At 41.2% G+C, this 23,118-nt stretch overlaps 1 protein-coding gene across 4 annotated transcripts in view; it reads right to left on the reverse strand.

Moving 5' to 3' along the window:
- Positions 1–23,118, reverse strand: part of FAT3 (FAT atypical cadherin 3) — a 662,573-nt gene that overhangs the window by 77,323 nt on the left and 562,132 nt on the right. For all 4 annotated transcript variants that reach the window (XM_032295797.1, XM_032295795.1, XM_032295796.1 and 1 more), the window contains 4 exons: positions 16,416–20,489; positions 12,647–12,843; positions 11,511–11,664; positions 8,279–8,512 (listed from right to left, as the gene is read on the reverse strand). In XM_032295797.1, coding sequence (XP_032151688.1) covers positions 8,279–8,512; positions 11,511–11,664; positions 12,647–12,843; positions 16,416–20,489 — 4,659 coding nt within the window. The remainder of the gene's footprint in view (positions 1–8,278; positions 8,513–11,510; positions 11,665–12,646; positions 12,844–16,415; positions 20,490–23,118) is intronic.

Raw genomic sequence — 23,118 nt, forward strand, 5'->3', positions numbered from 1 at the left:
TGCTTTGGAGATGAGGCTTTTAGGAGGTAACTCATGTTAAACAAGATCATAAGGGTGTGTGTCTGTGGGGGGGTCCTAATGTGATAGGGTTAGTGGCCTATAAGAAGGAAAGAAAGATAGGTCGTTCTACACCCAGGCGTACCTAGGAAAGGCCATGTGAACACACTGTGAGAAGGAGCTCTCTACAAACCAGGGAAAGAGTCCTCAGCAAAATCCGACCAATGCTGGCACTCTGAACTTAAATTCCCAAATTTCAGAACTGCGAGAAAGTAAATTTCTGTTAAGTCACCTAGTCTAAGGTACTTTGTTATGGCAGTCTGAGCAGACTAATAAGCAGCATGGCCAAGATGGATGCCACAGTCTTCTTATAACCTAATCTCTGAAGTGATATAATCACTTCTGCCATATCCTGTCATTAGAAGTGAGTCAGTAAGTCCAGCCCACTCTCAAAGGAAGGAGTGTGCATATCAGGAGGTGGGTAATCACTGGGATTATCTTAGAGGCTGCTACCATAAGGGAGGAATATTGGCATCTTTTCATTAACCTCTAACTGGCTTTAGTGTCATATTCTATAATAAATGTAGGCAACAAGTTACTGTGGTGTGAGCAGCACCTGTAGTTTTGTAACCAATATAAATCAGATATTTTCTTATTATTTTATGGCTATTTTACTTACCTCTGCTCAACACTACCTTGAAATATGGGAGTTATTAGACCTACTGCACTAGATTTTGTTACTATATAAAAAGAAATTCATATGACTATGTATCAACTTAAAAAAATGCTTAGACAAGTATATTTCATTTGTAACTTTTTGTATTCTATTTTGCAAGATGTAAACCATTATTCTGAGGGGTGTTACCAAATTGTTAAGGCCTTTGTGACATAAACATTTTAAGAATCCCTAAGCAAGTGATATTCAAAGCTTGGGTCTGGGAACAGCAGCATCAACATCACCTGGAAACTAGTCTGAAATGCAAATTAACAGGAGGTCCCTTCCCAAACCTACTCAGTCAGAAACTCTGGGGGAGGGACCCAGCAATCTATTTAAATATGCCCTCGAGGTGGCTCTCATGCTCACTGAAGTTGCAGAAACATTGATCTAGAGTCTCATTCAGAGTTCGGATTTTTCATAAGCTCCCGCTTGATACTGAGACTGTCGGTCCAGGGACCACTTTTTGAGTACCACTGTCCTACCCTTGACTATAGCATCACTATTAATTGAGTGTCTGTCAAGCAACCCTCCTGTGGCCCCTATCATGATTCTGCAGCCCTACTACTAACTAGCTATGGCTCAGGGCAAGTTACTTACCCCCTCTGAGTTTATTCACATATTAAATAGAAGGAAAAACTATGCTAACTTGCAGGGCTATTATGAGAAATGGGAATAATGTATCTAAAGCACTTGGCACAGTGCCTGAAGTAGAGCAGAAGCTCTGAAAGCAGACCTTATTAGCCATATTATGATTATCATTTAAAGTTCTTATTAAATACCAAGCTTGCCTAGGAGGGTTCAAGACTAGTACAGAAGAAACATGCATGCAGCCCTCTGCCAGGATAATCAGGACATACATGGGAGCTCAGAACAGGGAGATTGAACTCCAATGAGGAAAAATGTGGCCTTACAAGTTCAAAGTGCTTTTCATTCACTCTTGGGCCAGCCTCACATTGATGCTTTGGGGTTAGCAAAGGGAACATTACTGTCATTCTCACATTATAGAGAAGAAACTAAAGGCTCAGCGAAGCCAAAGACTGGTCCCAGGTCACTAATCATCAGGGCTTTCCCCATGCCCTTGTGAGATCAATCCAGTTACTAGATGTGTTTGTTGGGTACATTTGGGGATATCCCTGTGGCCTGATCTCCAGCATCTGGAGAATCCCAGGGGTGCTGTCTGAGTTGACAGATGAAGCTGAGAGGAAGTTGTCTACTTAGAAAATCCTAAAAGGGAGCAATGGCACGATGTTTGCATGCCTCCACCGTGGTAGACATGGACAGAGTCTCTTTCTTCCAGATGTCACAGATTGACCCTTTTCTCGGTCCCACACACTCATATACTAATGGCCATGAAAAGGGATGCTTCAGGATTCACCTCTTCTGTGACATAGGCCATTTTTCTTTTGCATTTGGGGCCCAGTGCAAAGGTAGTACATTTAGTCAAGACCCTTATAGACTGGAGTTTCAGAGAGTAAATGCTGAATGTATACTTGTTTTCATTCAGGAGATCAGGATAGAGATGACAGAAGATTGGACATCAAACACCATCACAGGGAATTCGAACTTTGCTTTGGCTATCAAATTTAAAGTGGAGTGTCTAGGACTCCAGGTATAGATAAGCATTGTGGATTCTAACAGATTGGTTTGAGCAATACTTCCTCAGATTCTGTCCCAAGAAGGTGCAGGAAACTGGGAACCCAGGGCATGTGAGATGCTTTTCCACTAGAGTTTCAGCATTTCGTCCACATTTCCAGTGGACTTCTGCCACCTCCAAGTTTTTCTTGCCAAGTCTCAGTTCATGGCTCTCAAAAAGTGGCAGACAGAAAAGGCTGAGGTGAGTCAGAAGAGGCAAGAAAACCACTGGATAGATTAACTGAAAGTGGTTTGGTCAGAAAGATCTCCATCTAACAGTTGTTAGTGGCCACTTTTGTGCATGTTCCTCTCAAATAAATACATTTCTCCTTCATAGGCAGCTATGCTGTCAGCACAAATGGTACCCACGACCCAGGGCCAGACCTGCACTTGCTCTGACAAGTACTATGCTTTGAAAAACCCAGTTCATTCCAGTATTTCCCCCAAGACAGCAAACTGAAGGGGTCAAGATGCTATCTCCCTTATGAAATACTCACTCACTACACAAATTCCCAACATGGATAGCAAGCTTATACCATTATAGTGAATGCCAGCACAAAATGGAAGAAACTGAGGATGGCTTTCTAAAATTTCATTCTGGGAAATGTGCTTTTAAAAAAATTTTATTTGACTTTAAGTTCTGCGATACATGTGCAGAATATATGGGTTTGTTAAACAGGTATACATGTGCTATGCTGGTTTGCTACACCTATCAACCCATCATCTAAATTTTAAGCCCCACATGTATTAGGTATTTGTCTAAATGCTCTTCTTCCCCTTGCCTCTCATGTTCCAACAGGCCCCACTGTGTAACGTTCCCATGCCTGTGTCCGTTAGTTATTAATGGTATGTGTGTTCCCTTTAACAACTACTCATTTTACTACTGTTCACCCTTTATGTTCTGCATATTACCTGAGGCCTGTAACTGCACATTCCTCATCTTTGAGAACTTGCCATTCCTACCCCAGTGCCTATTACCTATCTGTTCACTAAATATTTGTTAAATGGAAAATAACTGCAAGGCATGTTCTGAGCCTCCAAGTGTCTGTGAAATCCTTGAGAAAAATTTCATACCTTGTAGGAGACATAGGAGACATTATACAGGAAAGGAATAAGTAAGTTGCTCATTAGAACATGTCCTTGCTTTACGTCCTTGATCCATAAGAGGAAAAACATGACCTCTCATATCTCAAATATCTAGAAATTGACCTTTTAATAAATCATGGGCTACAGCATACTTTCCAGTACAAATTTACATTTTATTTTATTTTCAGGTTTCTTTGCCTAAAATGGTCATAGTTATTTTTAGCTTTGATTCTCATCATTGCATGTTCTCTTTGCTGGTTTAAAAAACCTTCAAAATTAGGAACCTGGGAACAAATCCTATGCTTGAGAGGTGGACTAAATATTAAGATAATAACCTTGAAGAGATAATGCAACAAAAGGTCTCCTCAATCTTTACTGAAAGGATTACATTTTTATAAATGTTGGGTCATAAAGTCATGTTACCAGTTTATGGGAGCAAAGATATTTCCATTTGACAGAAAAAATAAGAACTTAATGTTAAAATCTAGAGAGTTGCCATAGTATTTCTTAGAACTCAAAAAATGGGTGTAAAATTATCTTGTCTTCCTCTGTTTTTATTTTATTCTTGACCCAGGCAATCACTCTAACATTAATGTTAGTTCATTATAAGTGATTCATAGAAAGAGCTGTTTGACTAAAAGCAATAACATGTTTTAAATTTATTAAATCAGGATATGAAGGTTTAGCAAGTCTTAGAGTCAGATTTCAGATTATATCCTTGTCTTTTCTCTCCAATTCATAATGAATAGTGTATTTTGTAGTCAATCGCTGGCTGCCTTAGTCTGTTTGGACTATTAAAAATGACTGAGACTCAGTAATTTACAAACAACACAAATTTACTGCTCAGAATTCTGGAGGATGGGAAGTCCAAGATCAAGACACCAGCAGATTTCATGTTGGTAGGGGCACGTTCTATGTGAAATGGGCCTCCACTAGACACTATGTGTTCTTGCATGACAGATGGGACAAACAGTCTCCCTCAAACCTCTTTTATAAGGGCACTGAAGAACCCTCAAGACCCAATCACTTCCCAAAGGATGCACCTCTTAATATGGACACATTGGGAATTGGGTTCCAACATATGAATTTTAGAGGGACACATTTCAGATCAGAGCACTGGTGGAATAATTCACAACTTCCGGTAAAGCAATGTGCTTAACCAAAGAAGTTTCATGAACCAAATATGCCTGTCATTTACACAAATGAAGCCAATGATCTTCAGTATGATCAAAAAACAATTAGATAACTTAGATGAATCTTAAGAGGATTATGCTGAGTGAAAAAATAACACCAATCTCAAAAGGTTGCAAACTATATAATTTCATTTAAATGTCATTTTTGAAATAAGAAAATTATAGATATGGAAATCAGTGGTTGTCAGGGGTTAGGGACTGGGAAGGAGGTGCAGGGAGTGGGTGGGTGTGGCTCCAAAGGGTCAGCAAGAGGGAGGCATGTGATGGGTGAATGTGGAGTTTACATTAAGCTGCACAAGTGATAAAATTGCATAGAAATATACGTCCTCCCCCCCACACCAAAATTTGAATGAACTCTGGATTATATCAAGGTCAGTTTCCTTGCACTGATGTATACTACAGTTAGGCAAGGTGTTACCACTGGGGGAAGGGCTGGGTGAAGGGGCAATTGACTTTCCTATATATTATTTTGAAACTTTTTGTGAACCTTTAATTATTTCAAAATAAAAAGCTTAAAAATCAGACACTTCCTTGTCAGATGAGAGAAGGATCTGCAAACGAGGTAAGGAGATAACACAAGTGTATTAGTCTGTTCTCATGCTACTAATAAAGGTGTAACTGAGACTGGGTAATTTATAAAAGGAAAAGGTTTAATTGACTCACAGTTCTACATGGCTTGGGAGACTCAGGAAACTTACAATCATAGTGGAAGGGCACAGGGAAGCAAACATCCATTTTCATATGATGGCAGAAAGGGCAAATGCCAACAAAAGGGGGAAAAGCCCCTTATAAAACCACCAGATCTCAGGAGAATTCACTCACTATCATGAGAACAGCATGAGGGAACTGCCCCCATGATAAATCACCTCCCACCAGGTCCCTCCCATGACACATGGGGATTATGGGACCCACAATTCAAGATGCAATCTGGGTGGGGGTCACAGCCAAACCCTATCAACAAGTAAGTGAAGTGGCTAGCAGGAGGCAAGGTTAGTGCTGTGGCCAGTGTCAAGCATGCAGCTGCTTTTTAGCTCCTGCCATGTGAGACCTGTGCGCCTGGAATTGCCAGTCTTCTGAGTGCTGTTGTTTTATACAAAATGCTGGAAATCTAAATTTCTAATAAAATTCTGACTTTTAATATTGACAGCTATTATAATTCTAACTTTACTTTTCTTTTTTTAAACAGTCTCTCACTCTGTCATGATCTTGGCCCACTGCAACCTCTGCCTCCCAGGTTCAAGTGATTCTTCTGCCTTAGCCTCCTGAGCAGCTGGGACTACAGGTACATGCCACCACACCTGGCTAATATTTGTATTTTTAGTAGAGATGGAGTTTCACCATATGGACCGGGCTGGTATTGAACTCCTGACCTTGTGATCCACTTACCTCGGTCTCCCTTTTGAACACTATATTGGCCAAGCTAGAAAGCTAGATTTGTGTGCAATGGCCATTCATGTGCAAACTCAGCTTCCAGACAGAGGTTCAGTTTGGCTCCAAGATAAATCCACCCTCAACAACCTGGTAATCTCAGTGTGCAGCTCACACTGGTTTGTCATCTCTTAGAAAACAGGGAGAAATGGTCACTCTTGAGGTAGTAAGTGTTCTGATCAGGCCACTAAAGAAAATGTCTTAAATCACCAACCGTTGGCACCCAGAGATTCTGAAGAATGTCAGCATTCATTTGATTGCAGATCAGACTCACGCTGCTGTGACTGGAATCTCGTCTACTCTGACCAAGATCTTGACAACCACTTCCTCAGCATACTGCTTAAGGCATAGTAGGTGCTCAGTTTGTGTTGTTAGAAACATTCATTTGGTTTTCCCCAGCTATTTTAGTTCTTTTACTTTTTAGAGCTAAAAGAGATCTACAAAAACTGAGAACAGGAACTAGAATTGATACCTTATGCCACAGTTTTCCTGTGGCTGACACAATGGCCTGTGACTATACTTCATACATAGACGCCAGCAGTAACCCTATAATCTCTGTCTCTATTTGAAGCTTTGAATATAAACCTTTTATTCATTATCAGAAAATAAGCACACAAAGGGGTGCTAAGATTCTCATTCCGGTTTTGGTTCCTTAAAGTCTTTATCACCCCTGCCCTGTTAAATGCCCACAATCTAGACATTCCTTCCTCCTCAACCCCCGCCCTGGCCATCTGACTCAAAAGAAGGGAAAGGAGGACATAGCATGTTCTTCACAACTTGCAAAACAGCTCCAAACACACCATCTGTGAGTCAGTAACACCCTACTTCACTCCCGCACTGTCCCAAACAACACCTTGTGCACAAATCAGACGTCCATGTCCAGTCTCTAATAGCCTCAATTCCTTCATGAAGGGAGTGAGAAGAAAAACTCTAACCTTTCAGCTTTCAAAATTTCATCTATGGCCTAATTACATATTTGCAAAATCAAATTTACAATGATTAAGAGATTCATTTCCATTAATTCTATTCTCTTTCCCCAAAGTCATCTGCTAATAAGAGTCCAGAGAATGTTTTCTAATCCTCCTTTAAAAAAGAGACTATTTGTAGGTATTACATAAATATATATCAATAAGAGATCTTTTTTGTTTGCCATTTTTCACAAAGCTCTTTAATATGTAGACTTTTAAAAGGTTGGTTAGCCTTGAAAATTATGCTAATAGGGTAAGAGCAGTAATTCAAATTGTAGCCACTAATTTCTCTAAGGGAAAGTATGCGAAGACCCTGGGCTCTACGTCTGTTTTCAACTAATCATCATGTATTTACTTTTCTGTTAGTCCAATGATTTTTCTTTCAATTCAGAATTAAGCAATATGACACTAAATTATATAAAGGCCTGTTTAGCATAGCAGACACACCCCATCATTCCCTAGTACTCTGATTTACGTCTCTTAAAGTGCACAACCGAGAGGCTGTCTATATGCCCTTTTGTATTTACATTCCATCATGCAGTCACCTCAATAACTTATGCATTCTCAGAAGGTCTACCTAGCAATTAACTCCAGTCTTTTCTAACTCACCATCTCATTATGTAAAGTGGATTTGAACATAAACTTTATTAGCAACTTTCAATTCTAATTCCTTACCTCCCCCACCCCTACTCTGCTGAGCAATGTCAGTTTATACGTGACAAAAATGCTTTGGAAAATGGCAGTTTAAAAAATCCGCATTGGACTGGCAGCACATTTAGTAATTAGTCTTTGCACTATGGGGCACTATATTAAATCGAGATTGTCATATTTCGGCTGAAGCATGTGACCCAGTTCTTCATAGAAATGGAAATGAATTCCCCCTGCTTTACAACATAGCCTTTTGACCATGTTTAGGAGGAAAAGACAAGGAGGAAATCTATCATTTTTATTCAAAAGGTCAAAACCTAAAAACACCAAAACAAAAGCCAAACAAACGAACCCAAACTCCTTTGCTAAAAGCTAAAGGACTTCTTAGCATCTCTTCTTCAAACTTGAGAAAGATGAGGGCCAACCTGCAGAGCTTTCTCATGCATATGACGTGTATCAGCTGAATAGATGAAATAGGGTTTAATGTACATGTTCTCATGGTAAAGAACCAAGGGGGCTGATGAAGGTTCTCATAAAACTAAAGCAATGACAGCACCTGAAGACAAAATGTTCAATGTGTGACAGGGCGATGCCTGCAACCCACTTACCAACGTCGGGGTCCACGGCTTGAACTCTGGTTAACAGAGCCTTGGTGGCTGTGTTCTCATAGACGCAGGCATTGTAGTGGTCAGAAGAAAACACAGGGGGGTTATCATTCACATCTTCCAGGATTAGGTGGATGTTGGACTGGCAGAATCTGCCACCCCCGTCAGTGGCTTTGGCGATCAGGCTGTACACAGGGACCCTCTCCCGGTCCAACAGAGCCAAGGTTTTTAACTCGCCTGTGAAAATACATGGCAGCACGATTGGTCTGACTTTTTAAAAACTGTATTTCTTTGGAGAGCAGAGGACCAATTATATAAAGAATTCTCAACATAGGAAGGACTAATGGCATTTGGCTCAAGTATCCCATCCTTTAAAAATGTAGCAAATTCAACAATTTTAGGTATCGGGGGAAAATGTATGGGATTCTAGATGCAAAAACAAAACAGCTATATGACCTTTGAATTAATTAATCCTTTTTTGAAACCTCTAGTATAGAAGCCTCTTTATTTCAGCTACATGGAGAAGCCCCAAATCTTTTTAAACCACTTAACATCTACTCTGGAGATCAGTCTCTGGATTTTTGCTATATGCCCAGAAAACACATAGAGAATGGACTGGTATCTCTAGTTCTCTGATGGTCCATATTGTCAACAACCCTTAGACCCAGAAGGGCAGTCTCTTTGCCTCCAGATAGTCAACTTTTTACTTCATCATTTATAGGAAACCAGGTAATGAAAACAGAAGCTGGCTTTAGTGGGGAGCAGGGTCTTGAAGGACCCCTACTGTGCAAGGGTTAACCCTTAACTTGCAGGATTGTGGAATGGCCTGAGGTTGCCCGGGGAGGAGTCAAGTGGTAGAAAACTTGAGGAGCAGGGAAAAGCAGCTCCTTAGCATCCTGCACGGAGTACTAGTATGTCTGTATTTTAACAGCTGGAACAGCTGTATTGGTGCTGAATACCAGCTTTTGTGCAGATTTCTTTGTTGTTTAATTTTCGGAAGATAACGACAACAAACAGTGACAAACCTGAATAAATGTTATGTTATTTGGTGGACTTATGAAATATTATCACTCTTACATAAAATTAGTAGGTATTTGGATGAAGCTACCTACATTTATTAAGGCAGTTCCTCCTTTAGCTTCCCGGCTATGGCCAGCCAGTTCTCAGACACAGGTTGGATCATTTCCCTCTCCTACTCAAAAAGCATCCAGTGGCTTTTCATTGGGACATTCAAGACACTCCACAATCTGCTGGCCTAAAGTAGTTGTCCCTCCACTTTTGTATGTGGCATTACCTGGATCACTATGCTCTCTGCTCATGCTGTTCCTATAACTTGTAGTGTCCTGTTTAAGCCACTGAGAATCCTGGCTCAGTTCAAATGCTAGTTATTCCTTTAAGCAGTTTACTTTTTCCTCCTATCAGAATATTAGTTACATCTTCCTCTGTGCCCAGATATAGCTCTGCTTACATCTCTCCTGAACACTCATTTCATTGTACCTTTCATTATTATTATTATTGGTTTACGTGCCTTTCTTCCCTACTAGATTACAATATCCCTTGGGCATGATTTATTTTGTTTATCTTGGAGTCTACCACAAATATCCCATAAAGTGCTTTTATGTCTACTGGCTACTCAATAATATGTTACCTATTGAATAAATAATCACCAGGCCCATATAGCTGAGTAGTATATTCCCATACAGCTAAGTCAGTGCTTTTCTGTAGGGTGCAACTGACATGGGAGTGGGGCAGGGAGGAGCCACTACCTTTCTGGAGACTAAATAGTTATTATTCACTAGGACTAACACCACACTGGAAATATGCAAGCTAGCCAATCTTGACACTTAAATTAAAAAACTGTCATTGGATGGGTCATCCAATCCACAACACTAAAATAATTTGCCTCCATATAAAAGGCTTTTAAATTAGCTTTGGTCTTTAATGCCGGCATGTGCCTTTAGCTTATATAACCTTGTACCTTGTCAACTTTGCCTGAATACACAGTAAGAGAACCTGAGGGTTCATGCAATTGGAGAAACTAGGCAAGAAAGTTTAATAAAAACTAGACAATTGTGTTAATAAGAATCAGAAAGGGACACTAAAGACATTTCAAAATGAGAAAAACTCTCCTTCCTATGCATTACTGTCTGATTTTCATGGCAACCTGCATTTGTGATATAACTTCATTTTTACTTGTTGTAAGCATATACCTTAAAACTTACAGCTATGAGAAACAAGAGAAGCAAACAAAGATGTCTGCTTACTTGATGCTAATAAATGTAGGTAAAGTCTAGAGGAGTTTTAGAAAGAAAATAAAAAGTTTCCACGGTCCAGAGCACCCATATTTGGATATGCTCCTACAATTTCTTAGAGTCGAAGATATTGAGCATCATGTTCTTGGGATGCAGAGAATGATACCCCAAGGTATGGTGCTTTGGCCTGCTGAGCACTTTGAATTAAAAAAAAAAAAATTGGAAGGCCTTAAAGCTGCCTTAGAACCAAGAACTTTCAAACCTTCTCTTGTTCCCCTCATCTCTCCCGAGTGCAGGTGGGACTCTCTTTGAAATTTCTTCATCTGACTAAGAAAACTTCTTTCTAAAAGAAATGCATTTGCCTTAAGATCCCCCCTTCATAGAAATCTCATCAAATAACCAGGAAACATTGGCTACCAGAGAAGAGAAAAGAGACTAAAAGTCATCACCATGTCCAGAGAAACTTTTTATCTGTTCTTCTGAGGGCAGCTCTGAGAGATTAGCTAGGAGACTGTATCTGCATAACTAGACAACCTTTGTTCACAGTCAGCTCAGTCCCTTACCTTCCCCAAATTTGCCAGTTCCATTGAGTTTCATAAGAGAATTATTTACAAAATAATGGGTGACTTCCAGGTCCATCCATTTCCTTTAAAAATCATTGGCCATCCCTCTAAAATTGCCCACAGTCCCCCAACTTCTCTCTCACCTAGCAACAGCCTTACCCATGTGGTCCTTCTTTGAGTCTCTTATTTTGGGGGGTGAGGTACCCATGTGCATATAAGTACATCTGTATGCCTTTTCTCCTGTTAGATGTCTATTGTCAGTTCATTTCAGCAAACCTTCAGAAAGGATGGAAGAGAAATTTTCTCTCCATCCCTGCAAGAGGAAGTACACAACTATTTGCTAGTGATGAGACCACATGAGTTTTAACTTCTCTCATTGATTAACAATGACATTTACCCAGAGAATAAATTTCAGCTTACCAGTTTCTGGATCTAGAAAAAATTCACTGTTTCCAGATCCATAGAGTGTGTATCGTATATCTCCATTGGATCCAATATCGGCATCCTTTGCACTGACTTTCAGGATGATTTTATTTGATGGAATATCTTCAGGAAGTAATGCTGTATATGCAACCTTGATAAAGGTGAAGGAAGGTAATAAAATTATTAGTATTTGTAGGGACAATTACCATATTTAGCATTATATAGGATTTATTTATAAATTCATTTATATAATTTAGCTTATTTTTTCTTTCACTACAGAAACATATTACAATATATTATGAAACACAACATATCTGCTGATCTGCCGCTCCCATGCTCATTCATTTAACACATTTATTGAGCATCGACTATTTGTTAGGTACCATTCTAAGTGCTAAGAGAACCCCAGCAAAGAAAACAGAAGAACACGCCCAGTCTTGTGGAACCGTGACACACAACACATATTGACCATGTTTGTCTGTTTTTTTGTTGAGCCCCAGTGAGTCCTAGGAATTCTCTTCAACTCTTTAAAGAGACACTACCAGCATTTGGCATTAGTATGAGAGATTAAATCTATTTGCAATACTTTTTAACCTATAGGACATTAATATTGACTCTTGGTCCACATGATGGAGAAGAATAATGTGATTTAATTTCAGTATGAGACAAAATAAAATCTATTACTTGTACCTTGCATTGGCATTGTGTTTTGTATAGTAGTAGAAAGGCTACTTCATAAGGAGCCTGCGGACCAGCCTGCAGCACCAACATTTCCACTAACCAAATGTGTAAGCTTATATAAACAAGCTAACATCCTGGAGACTGGCCCATTTCTCTTTTATGTTATCAGTGATTCAAACAGAATAAGTCCTAAAGTCCTTTATGATTTGCTTAAAAAATTATTTAAGATACTTTTTTTGGATGGGGGGTGGCAGGGTACAAAATTAGGTGTCTGATCTTGATACCTATACTTTTTTCATGGTTTCAATATTTCTTCCTAAACTTCACCTCCTATCCTCTTATATTCAATGGCAGATAAGAGCAGAAGTTTGCCTGGCCTTAAGAAGAAAAGTGAAATGGGTTTTAATTTGGGAGAAGCAGAGTAAAAACAGAGTCCTATCCCCGCATCTCACCTGATCACACACTGGGCTATTGTCATTCACATCACTGACAGTCACTTCCACCATGGCCTGTGTGACAAACAGCCCATCAGTGGCAGTGATATTGAGAAAGTAAATGTCTTGTTCTTCTCTATCTAGAGGCCTCTTCACATAGACCTTCCACTCACTTTGCACCAGGCCCAGGGCAAACCTTCCTCGAGGATTTCCTCCTGCAGTTTAAAAAAAAAAAGAGCTTTTGAAGATGTGCAATGAAATCTCTTAATCTACACCTACCTTGAAAGGTGCATGGGGCGTCATCCAGGTACTCCTCAAGCTGTATCATTTATGATACTAAAAACATATTGATACTCCCTTTGATTCTTGAGCAACAAAGCATGGTATTTCTATGCTTGGCTTGTGTGAAAAGCAAAACAGCAACTTTCCAAGATAATAAAATCCACTTAGAGAAGCTGGAGATGATCTCTTGTTTAGCTCTCCTTAAGAACAATCAAATTCAAACTGTGAACAATCAATCGTCTTCTCAGGCTGACACAATTGTCTTTCCACTTCGTCTCAGGAGAGGATGTAACACACTCTAGCTCTTGTTACCAAGACAATTTCATTAGCCGTTGATTACGCAGTCAAGGAAAGGCAGTTAACTCTATTAAGGAATCTTTTAATGAAGGCTTTATCATACAGCTGTGCTCTTCTCATAAGAACTGGAGTTTGGGGGAGAAAAGTTCTCATGACAGAGGAAGGCCCATTAGTGTTAAATAGCCCTAACAAGGGGTCATTTAAAAAGCCGTTCAAAGATAAGCACTGCAATTAGACCAACTGTATCAAAGTGAAGCTGGGGAAAGTGGAAGAAAAAAAAAAAGACAGATGAAGTGGAACAGCTTTCTAAGATCCTGAAGCACTGACAGTGGTCCCAGCAATATGACTTTTCCACATCATTAAGCTACACGGGGGCAAAAGCGGCTTGGGGAACAAGATAGGAGGAAGAAGGAAGAAGATAAGCAACCTTGACATAATCCCTAAGAGGCGAAAAAAATGTCATTTCAGACACTGAGAAAGACTGAGCAAGAACACTGGCAAGAAGTCAGGAGTCAGGTTTGATGATTGCCATTGCATTTCTTTGTGCATTCAAGTACTTATCATCTACTCTGGGCCAGACACTGTTCTAGGCAGCAGGGCCACATCGGTGGACTAAACCAGCAGAAGTATCCGCTGTCTTGGCAGAACTCACATTCTGGAGGGAAAGACTGAAAATAAATAAGGAATGTATACTCCATGCCGACTGCTATTTCAAAGAAAAACATGGAGCCATATCCCCTACTTACAATGAAACTTTAAAAAGCAGAGGGCAGGCCGGGCGCGGTGGCTCACGCCTGTAATCCCAGCACTTTGGGAGGCCGAGGCGGGTGGATCACGAGGTCAAGAGATCGAGACCATCCTGGTCAACATGGTGAAACCCCGTCTCTACTAAAAATGCAAAAAATCAGCTGGGCATGGTGGCACATGCCTGTAATCCCAGCTACTCAGGAGGCTGAGGCAGGAGAATTGCCTGAACCCAGGAGGCGGAGGTTGCGGTGAGCCGAGATCGCGCCATTGCACTCCAGCCTGGGTAACAAGCGCGAAACTCCGTCTCAAAAAAAAAAAAAAAAAAAAAAAAAAAAAAAAAAAAAAAGCAGAGGGCAAATATCGGGGCCCCACTGAAGAGACTGAGTGGGAAAAAGTGGGACTTTGAGTGCCAGATTACATTCTTGCTTATAAGGCAAGGGGCTGCTCAGTCGGAGGGCCTCAGCACTGGGCGTGGGGGCAAGCCACAGTGGAATACAATGAAACCCAATCAGCCAGACAGTGTGGAAAAGGTGAGAGCTGCATTTTCCTCTGGGGCAGTGGTTCTTAACTGGGGATGACTGTGCCCTTCCCCTCTGTGGGGATATTTGTCAATGTCTGGACACATTTTTGCTCGTCACATTGGTGGGAGGGAAGTGATGGTGGTGGTATGTGCTACTGGCACAAAGTGGGTAGAGGCCAGGGATGCTGCCAAATATCCTACAGTGCATAGGACAGCCTCCCAGAGCAAAGAATTATCTGGCCCCAAACGTCAATAGCGCTGTGGCTGAGCAACCCTGCTCTAGGGAGCTTCAGGGTCCTCCCCGGGATATCACTTTCCTCCGCCACTGGCCAGGATTCAATTATGCTTTAGTTGAATATTATTTCAGCACACACAAATTTAACCTCTCTATTAAATGCTTTCAGTGCGGGCCCACACTGTTCTTTTGTTACATAAAATGATTAATGGTCCTTTGTTAATCGCAGGCAGCACAGCCAAGTTGTGTTACATCAAGAGCAAAAGTTAAATCTAATTAAAATCAGTTGGTGGTTGGCACTGCTAATAGTAACAGTAGCTTTAAGCTACTCCGTACTCATTACTCTGGTAAAGTCGATGGGATAGTCCCTTTAAATCATCCACTGGCAATTCAAAGGCTATCTATAAATAATTAAGGCTGAGTATTTTACAATTTTTCCAAACAGAAAAGGACCCTTCAGAATGCCTAAGAAGCTTTTTTTTTTCTGAAAGTAAATGCAAATGAGTCAAAGTGATGCTTCACACACCTCTTTCCTCACCACTATCTTCCATGTTTTAACTACAGAAATACATATTTTAATGAAAGACAGAAGGTCTCAGATAAATCATAAAATGTATAAACTCTTTCAAGGGGAAAACACCATCAAGAGAACAGTCTCGTAAGTAAAAGGAAGAGAATCACGGCGAAAATGTGGCAATCCCAAACATTGACACATTTGCTTTATTGTGGATCTTATTCTGCAGTGATTAATTAACTTTCCCACCAACATACTTAAGCAGATTCTGTGTCCTAAGGGGATTCTAATTAATTCATTTTTCACTCTGAATAATGTAGTTTTTCTAAAGGGAAGCCACCTGACTACAAGTATTGATGGATTCTTTATAATCTTTTGGTACTTTATGTTCTGCCATTGAATGGGACAACATCAAAATATTAGCTTTAAAACCCCCAAATAGTTTTTAGAAAGAATATCCCCATACAACCAAACGTCTTTCAGTTAAAGGCCAGCTGACCCCCTGGAAAACTACACTGGCAGGAAACCCTTAGCCTCTCAGAGCAACAGTGACATTTTCTGTGCCTTCCTAGTGACTGACTTTGTCTGTCTTGGCTTTCCCCTTAAGCTGCTACTTACTATTTTGAAAGACAGAAAAGAAATCCAAAAACATTTGGTTGTCAGAAGAAATAGCACTTGATTTGTAGTTACAATTTAGGATTTCTCCAGGAAAGATCAAACCATGCCATCTAATGTGTGTACGCGTGTGCACATGTGTTGCTATGACCGGCAGACATGTACCCATGAAACTCACTGCGATCAAGCTATTTGTTTTGCTCAGTGTTGCAAAAGGTAGGAAAAAAAGAATATGCTTAAAAACGTACCTCCCCACCATAAAGTTGTTATTTTCATTCCTTCCACTGAGATATTTGGCAGGACACCTTTTTAAATAGGAAGAGGTGACACAAAGACTAGTTACCAGTATGGGTAACACATTTACGACAAATCTGTGAACTCCGAACTATGGCTGAGTTAGCAACAGTCAACAAGCAAAAAAACCCAGTCTACTCAGAGATCTTTTACCCAGCTCCAGAGAGGCTTCATTACGCTCAACTCCCCATCCCATCTTCCTTCTCTCTTACTCTTCTGCTGCCATCTTCCATCTTTCTTTATAATGCAGAGCATATAATGAAAACTGGGGGTGTTTACTCACCTGTAATATGGTAGCTCACTTGGCGATTAACGTCGGACGTGTCTCTGTCCCAGGTGCTGAGGACAGCTACCACCTCACCCGGTGGGTCGCTCTCCTTCACATTCCCTCGGTACACTTCCTGTGCAAAGACTGGTGCGTTGTCATTTATATCTGTCACCCTGACAGAGACCAAGGCCGTGGAGGAAAGAGAGAATGCCTCTCCAAGGTCAGAGGCCACCACCGAGAAGGTGAATGTGGGGTCTGTCTCGTGATCTAGGTCCTTCAAGGTACTGATCCAGCCTGTGTTGCTGTCAATATTGAATGCTTCCATTACCTTTTCGGGCTGGGAATCTGAGTGGAGGGAGTAAGTGACCTGCCCATTGGCTCCCCAATCCATATCAATAGCTCTCACCTGTGTGAGTTTGGTGCCAACAGGCATCCCTTCCATTATAATGGTGTCGTAGCTTGAAGTTTCAAAGACTGGCTTGTTGTCATTCAAATCCAATACCTTGATATCTACATCCACAGTAAACACAATGTCTACTTTGTCCAGGGGAATCGTCGCTGCTACTTTAAAGTGGAAAGCTGGGCTGGTTTCATGGTCAAGGCGCTTGTCAAGCTTAATAGTACCTGTTTCCTGCTCTATGATGAATACACCCCCTTTGTTATTTTCTGGCCGTTCCCCATTAACTGTGCTGAACTGGACATTCTGACTGGGCAAAATCCTCAGGATGTCCACTGTGCTCCCAATGGCTGTATCTTCTGCAATGGTAAAGGAATACTGAGACTGGGTGAATGATGGCAAGAATGTTTCAGAGGGCAAGACGTGGATATAGACAGGAATGAGGGAGTGCTTCACTGGGATGCCCCCGTCTACTGCTTTGACAAAGAACGAAAGCACTGTATTTTTCAGCTGGTTAAAATTACCCTTTGTGACCATCCAGCCATTGTCAGGATCGATTTCCAGGAGGTCAGCCACTGAAACTGAGGCCTCGCTATAGAGGGAATAAGTAATCCTTGAATTTGCTCCATCATCAGGATCTATGGCTTGAACTTGAGTGACCAAGTGGCCCCTTCCCACATCTGCCCTGACACTGGCTCTATATTCCACTGTCATGAACTGGGGAGCATTGTCATTTTCATCCACAACAATCACTCTCACAGTGCAGAAAGTTGTTCTCCCTCCACCATCCAGGGCCCTCACAAAAATACTAATGTCCCCTTCTAGAGGGTTTTCCCGGTCTAGCCTTTCCGTGGTGATGACCTGCCCATTGCTGTCTATGAGGAATCTATCTTTGGCAAAGTCATTGATGATGGCATAGCTGATCTGCCCGTAAGTCCCTGGATCACCATCTGTGGCTCGAACATGAACTACCTTTGCTCCAGCAGCTGCGTTCTCTCTCACCTCAGCCACGTATGTGCTTTGTGAAAAGGCAGGGCTGTACAAGTTAGCCCCAAGTACCCTAATATGCACCTGTGCAGTGCTGGTGAACAACCCATCAGAGACAGACACATTGAGACTGTACAGAGGCTCCATCCGCTGCTTCCGGTGGTTGGACAGTGTGATAACTCCATTCTTGCTGTCCATCAGAAAGCTCGTCCGGTCATTCCCAGATAAAATGCTGTATTCCAACCGGTCAAAGTCAGAACTGTCTGCATCAGAGGCTTGTACACAGGTTACAAAATGGCCCCGGGGGGCTAATTCACTCACATATGACTCGTAAATGAGCTGATTAAAAACTGGAGGGTTGTCATTTACATCAGAGATATAGATATGAACCAGAACCTCACTGCTCAGTGATGGGAAGCCACTATCCGTTGATCTGACTTTCAAAGTGCAGTGTTGTACTAATTCGTGGTCCAGCATCCGTGCTGTCAGGATTAAGCCACTTGAGCTATCTATGTGAAAATAATCTGTGCTGTTGTAGGTATCCTGGACAATCTGATAATGTACAATTTTATTGTTTTCTGAGTCTGCATCAGTAGAGACAACTTGTAAAACAGGTGTCCCAATGAGAGATGCTTCTGACAGTGTTGTATTGTATGTGGGCTGATCGAAAATAGGGGGGTTGTCATTTACATCATTAACTAGCAAGTCAACAGTGACTTCAGCCCTAGCACCAGTAAGGGCATCGCTGGCTCTTACTGTCAGCTTGTAAACAGATGTAACTTCATAATCCAAAGGGCTAATGACTTTCAGGACCCCAGTGTCAAAGTCAATGTTAAACTGTTTAAAAGGGTCCCCATCGATAATGATATATATGATACCTTGGCCCTCTGGACTGGTGGCATTGATGCTTAGAATGGGTGTGTTCATTCTAATGTCTTCATTGACAGACGCTGTATAAAAGGGCTTATCAAACACAGGCATTGCTTTGTTGACAATAGTGATGGGAAGCTCCACAGATGTAGACAAAGAAGGTTTTCCACCATCCTTGGCTAGGATGGTGACTCCATACTCAATGTTGGACAAGTCAGAGTTGAATGCTTCCTTTAAAATAACATTCCCTGAATTAGGATTAATTTCAAAGTGACCATAGTCATCCTGGAGGACATAGGTCACTTCTCCATTTGCACCTTTATCTTTGTCAATGGCTGTCACCTGGTAAATCAGAGTCCCTGGTTCGGCATCCACTTGAACAGCAGCATAGTAAGGGAGGCCCAGAAAGACTGGAGAATTGTCATTTATGTCTTCAATGTTAACCCTGACCACCACTCGGGCCACACGCAGATGGTCCAGCTCACGGCTGGCTTCCACCACCAGCTCATATAACTCTTGTTCTTCACGGTCAAAGGGGACTCCAGTCGTCTGAATGACCCCTGAGGTAGATTTTATCTTGAACTTATTTCCTGGGTTTAAGATGCTGTATTTTAAGGGCTCATTAAGGCGGTTTCCAACAGCATTGACGATAGCGACTTTGGTTATGTTAGTATTGTTCTCTGAGATTGAGGTGGAATAGAAGCTTTGTGTAAAGTGGAGGCCGCTGTCCATGGCTTCTTTAACCATGATGTTGACCATGGATGTACTGTAGAACTTTCCATCGGACACTTTAGCTATCAGCATGTAGTGATCCTTGGAGAGGTTGTTGTTTTTTATGGTAAGCACTCCACTATTTGAGTCAATTAAAAAATGATCCAAGCTGCCTTCCATTAGGCTGTATGTCAGTTCAGGGGGTACCTCAGAGTCAGGATCTGTGGCACTAACTTTCAGAACCTCCACTCCAACATAGGTCGGTAGAAGTAAGATAGTCTCAAACACAGCCTGAGTAAAAACAGGTGGGTTATCATTCACATCTGTCACCTCAATGTTGACTTCAACTGGACTCTCTGCAGTCAGTTGGGGGCTACCACTGTCTCTTACATGCACGTGAAAATGGAAATGGGCAATGGTTTCATGGTCTAGGTTGGCAATTGTTCTGATTGCACCTGTACTAGAGTCCACAGTGAAAAACTTTTTGGCTGTCGACTCCACAATCTGATACACAAGGAGAGCATTCCGGTTGCTGTCAGCATCCGTGGCTCGAATCACCAGTGGGCTGTTATCCAAGCTCCTGACAATGCTGTTAATTGGGGCAGCCTCACTTAGGCTGCCTGAGTATTGAGAAAAGAGAAAAACTGGGGCATTATCATTTTCATCAACAATCTGAATATTGACTGTTGCATTGGAAGCCATTCCTGCCATATTGGTGGCCTGAATGATGAGCTGATAAGAGGACGTGCGCTCATAATCCAGGGCCTTCCTAGTAGTGATGACTCCAGAATATGGATTTATGGTAAAGATCCCATTAATGTCTCCATCTTTGACTTCATAAACGAGGGTAGACTGACTGATGGCAGAGATTAGAATGACTGATGTTCCAATGTCAACATTTTCATTTACTTCCGCTTGGTAGTCTTTGTGAGTGAACTTGGGGTGAGAATTATCAGACATGGTAACAGAAATGCGCACTATTGCAGTGGCAGACATTGGCGGGGATCCCTGATCTGTGACTTTGATGGATAGAACAAACTGACCCATCGTCGTCATGTCTGGTTCTTTGCAAATGGTGATGATGCCTAGGACTGGTTCAATCTTAAACGTGTTCCCAGTGTTTCCTAAAACACAGAAATCAATAGTGAAATGAGTTACAAGTGGGTCACTAAAATCTTTTTGATTAACTCTTTATCAACAGGTACCTTACTGCAATGTCACAAGTGGAAAGCAATTATAGTACTCATCTGTGTCATTCTGAAATGAAATGAGAGGCCCCTCTTTCAGGGGTACTGAAAAGCAACCAAAATGAGATTTCCAGTAATACGGTAAATTTCAGACCAGTAGCTTCTAGATCCAGGTTAAAAACAACAATGACAATAACACAGTATTGTGTGCATTCAAGTTGGGAAATAAGAGAGCCTGAAGAAGAGAACTTTCTGCCAAGAATGTGTAGGCCTTCCTTATTTCCAGCCTTGTGAGAAGACAAATAGATTGAGAAGCCCACATATGAATGCCACAGTGTCCTATTTTTTGTTCTAGGTTTAAAAAAGAGGGTTATGGGAATAGTTTCAGAACCTTGTAAAGTAGTCAGTTGGATTCAGATTATCCCAAAAGCAAACTTTGCTATGTGGAATTGGCATTATTTTCACCCTATCAAAAATGACTTTATCCAAAACACTACTTTGGTGAAGTCATTTGTTCAGACAGGGAGAATTCTTGTCAAGTCACTATTTGCCTTGTAAGTGTGAGCAATTTTCCTGACTCCTCTTCTATTCTCCACTCATGCTCTATCCCTCTCCTGTGCCTCTGAACACACACATGCACACACGTAGACAAAAATGTCAACATAAAAAGTTATAGGGCAGTTGCTCAACCTGTAACCATTCTGTTCACTAAACATTTGAGAATGTTTCTAGTGCAGTAAGAAACTGTTGGGAATCTGAGCCAGCACTGCAACCAAGAACCTAAGACATAATCCTTGTGAAACCGAAACCAGGGCACCCCACTTTGACATAGCTGGCCGGAGAAGGGCTATGACCACGACACTGTAGCCGTTTAGAGCTCTGCTTCAGAAATGTGGTGGTTTGAAATCTGGGATCATTGAGAATGAGAGAAGTAACAGCAATGAAGAATGGGGAAGACAATGTGGAGTATGTAAGGATGGTAGGTGGTGACAGAGCTGAAAGGCAGTGAGTAGTGTGAAGCTACATCCTTCACCAAGTTACTTTTTGCTTCTCTTATCAGGCTTTCTCATACTTCTCCAAGAACACCCATGCTTCTGTGTTGAGATTCTTTTTAATCAAAAGTTAAAGCTCTTGGTTATTCAACTCTATCTGGACTTTTCTTTCTTTCTGAGTATTGTAGTATGATAAACATATAATTTAAATGTCAAAATCATTAAAATAGGGACCAGGATTTTCATAGTAGTTATAAGATGTGTCTACGTACTTCTTCCTATATGCTAATTATATAAAGTTTTCCATGTCTGAACACAAAAAGGTCACGTTCACGTAACAGCTATTTCAAGAATACACTTGCTTATTCTAATAGACAAAGTATATCTAATAAAGAGGTCATTTTGATTCCAGCCCCCATGTGTGAATATTAAACAATGTTTTTGATGTCAGCATGATTTATTACTTTGCCACCTAAACATGGCCACTTTGTGATGACAACAATACAAAGTTCGATGATCTTATGAGTAAACTTTCAAACTTGCAATGAATAGTGTCACAGATTTGAGTGTGAGTGCAAGAGGTGATTCACAGACCTTTGGAAGGGTAAATCACTTGACCTAAGCAATGGTCACCTTCCAGCGATGGCACCAACATGCAACCCTGACTGATGAATGCTACTGGAGCCAGGGCTCTTGGTGTTCATTGATTATGGTGCCCCTCTGCAGAGTTCCTAGGTAAGTCCTCCCTCACTCCAGATCCAGCACATTTCTTCATACCCAGCAAGATATATTATGGTGGGGATGATGGGGAGCCAGCTTTTGACCATAAATATAATTTTTTTTTTGAGATAGGGTCTTGCTCTGTCATCCAGGCTGCAATGCAGTGGTTGATATGGGCTATGGGCTTACTGCAACCTCTGTCTTGCCTCAGCCTCCAGAGTACCTAGGACTACAGGCATGTACCACTGTGCCCAGATAATTTTTGTGTTTGTAGAGATGGGGTTTTGCCATGTTGACCAGGCTGGTCTCAAACTCCTGACCTCAAGTGATCCACCTGCGTTGGCCTCCCAAGGTGCTGGGATTACAAGTGTGAGTCACTGTGCCTGGTCTCAAGTAGAAATTCATAACCCTGCTGTCTCATGGCTGGCTGATCTGCTTGTGACACCCTTCCAGAATGGTGTGCTGACACATCAGGTCCAAAGTTGGCCATCTTCTTCTTTCCCTCTTTGACACACCACCCATTCTCTTGGAATCCACTTTCTGCTTATTGTTTCCTGCTATATTTGAATCCTAAAAAATTGACCTCTGCTTGTTTTTTAGAATCTATAGCCTCTTGTAGATATTTGGCAATTGAATAAAAACTGTGCTTTTCCTATCATTTCTTATCTAGTCCACAACACAATAATAATAAAATTCTATTATTATTGAATTTATTATTATTGAAATTATTGAAGTTGCTCAATAATTAATTGTTGAATGATTGAGAGGAGAGATAAACCTAAAAAAAAATCTTAGGCTGAGTGTGGTGGTTCACACTTGTAATCCCAGCACTTTGGGAGGCCAAGATGGGCGGA

The sequence above is a fragment of the Sapajus apella genome, unplaced genomic scaffold (assembly GCF_009761245.1).
Source record: "Sapajus apella isolate SASKATOON/1434 unplaced genomic scaffold, GSC_monkey_1.0 scaffold34, whole genome shotgun sequence".
In the NCBI taxonomy this organism is placed as follows: Eukaryota; Metazoa; Chordata; class Mammalia; order Primates; family Cebidae; genus Sapajus; species Sapajus apella.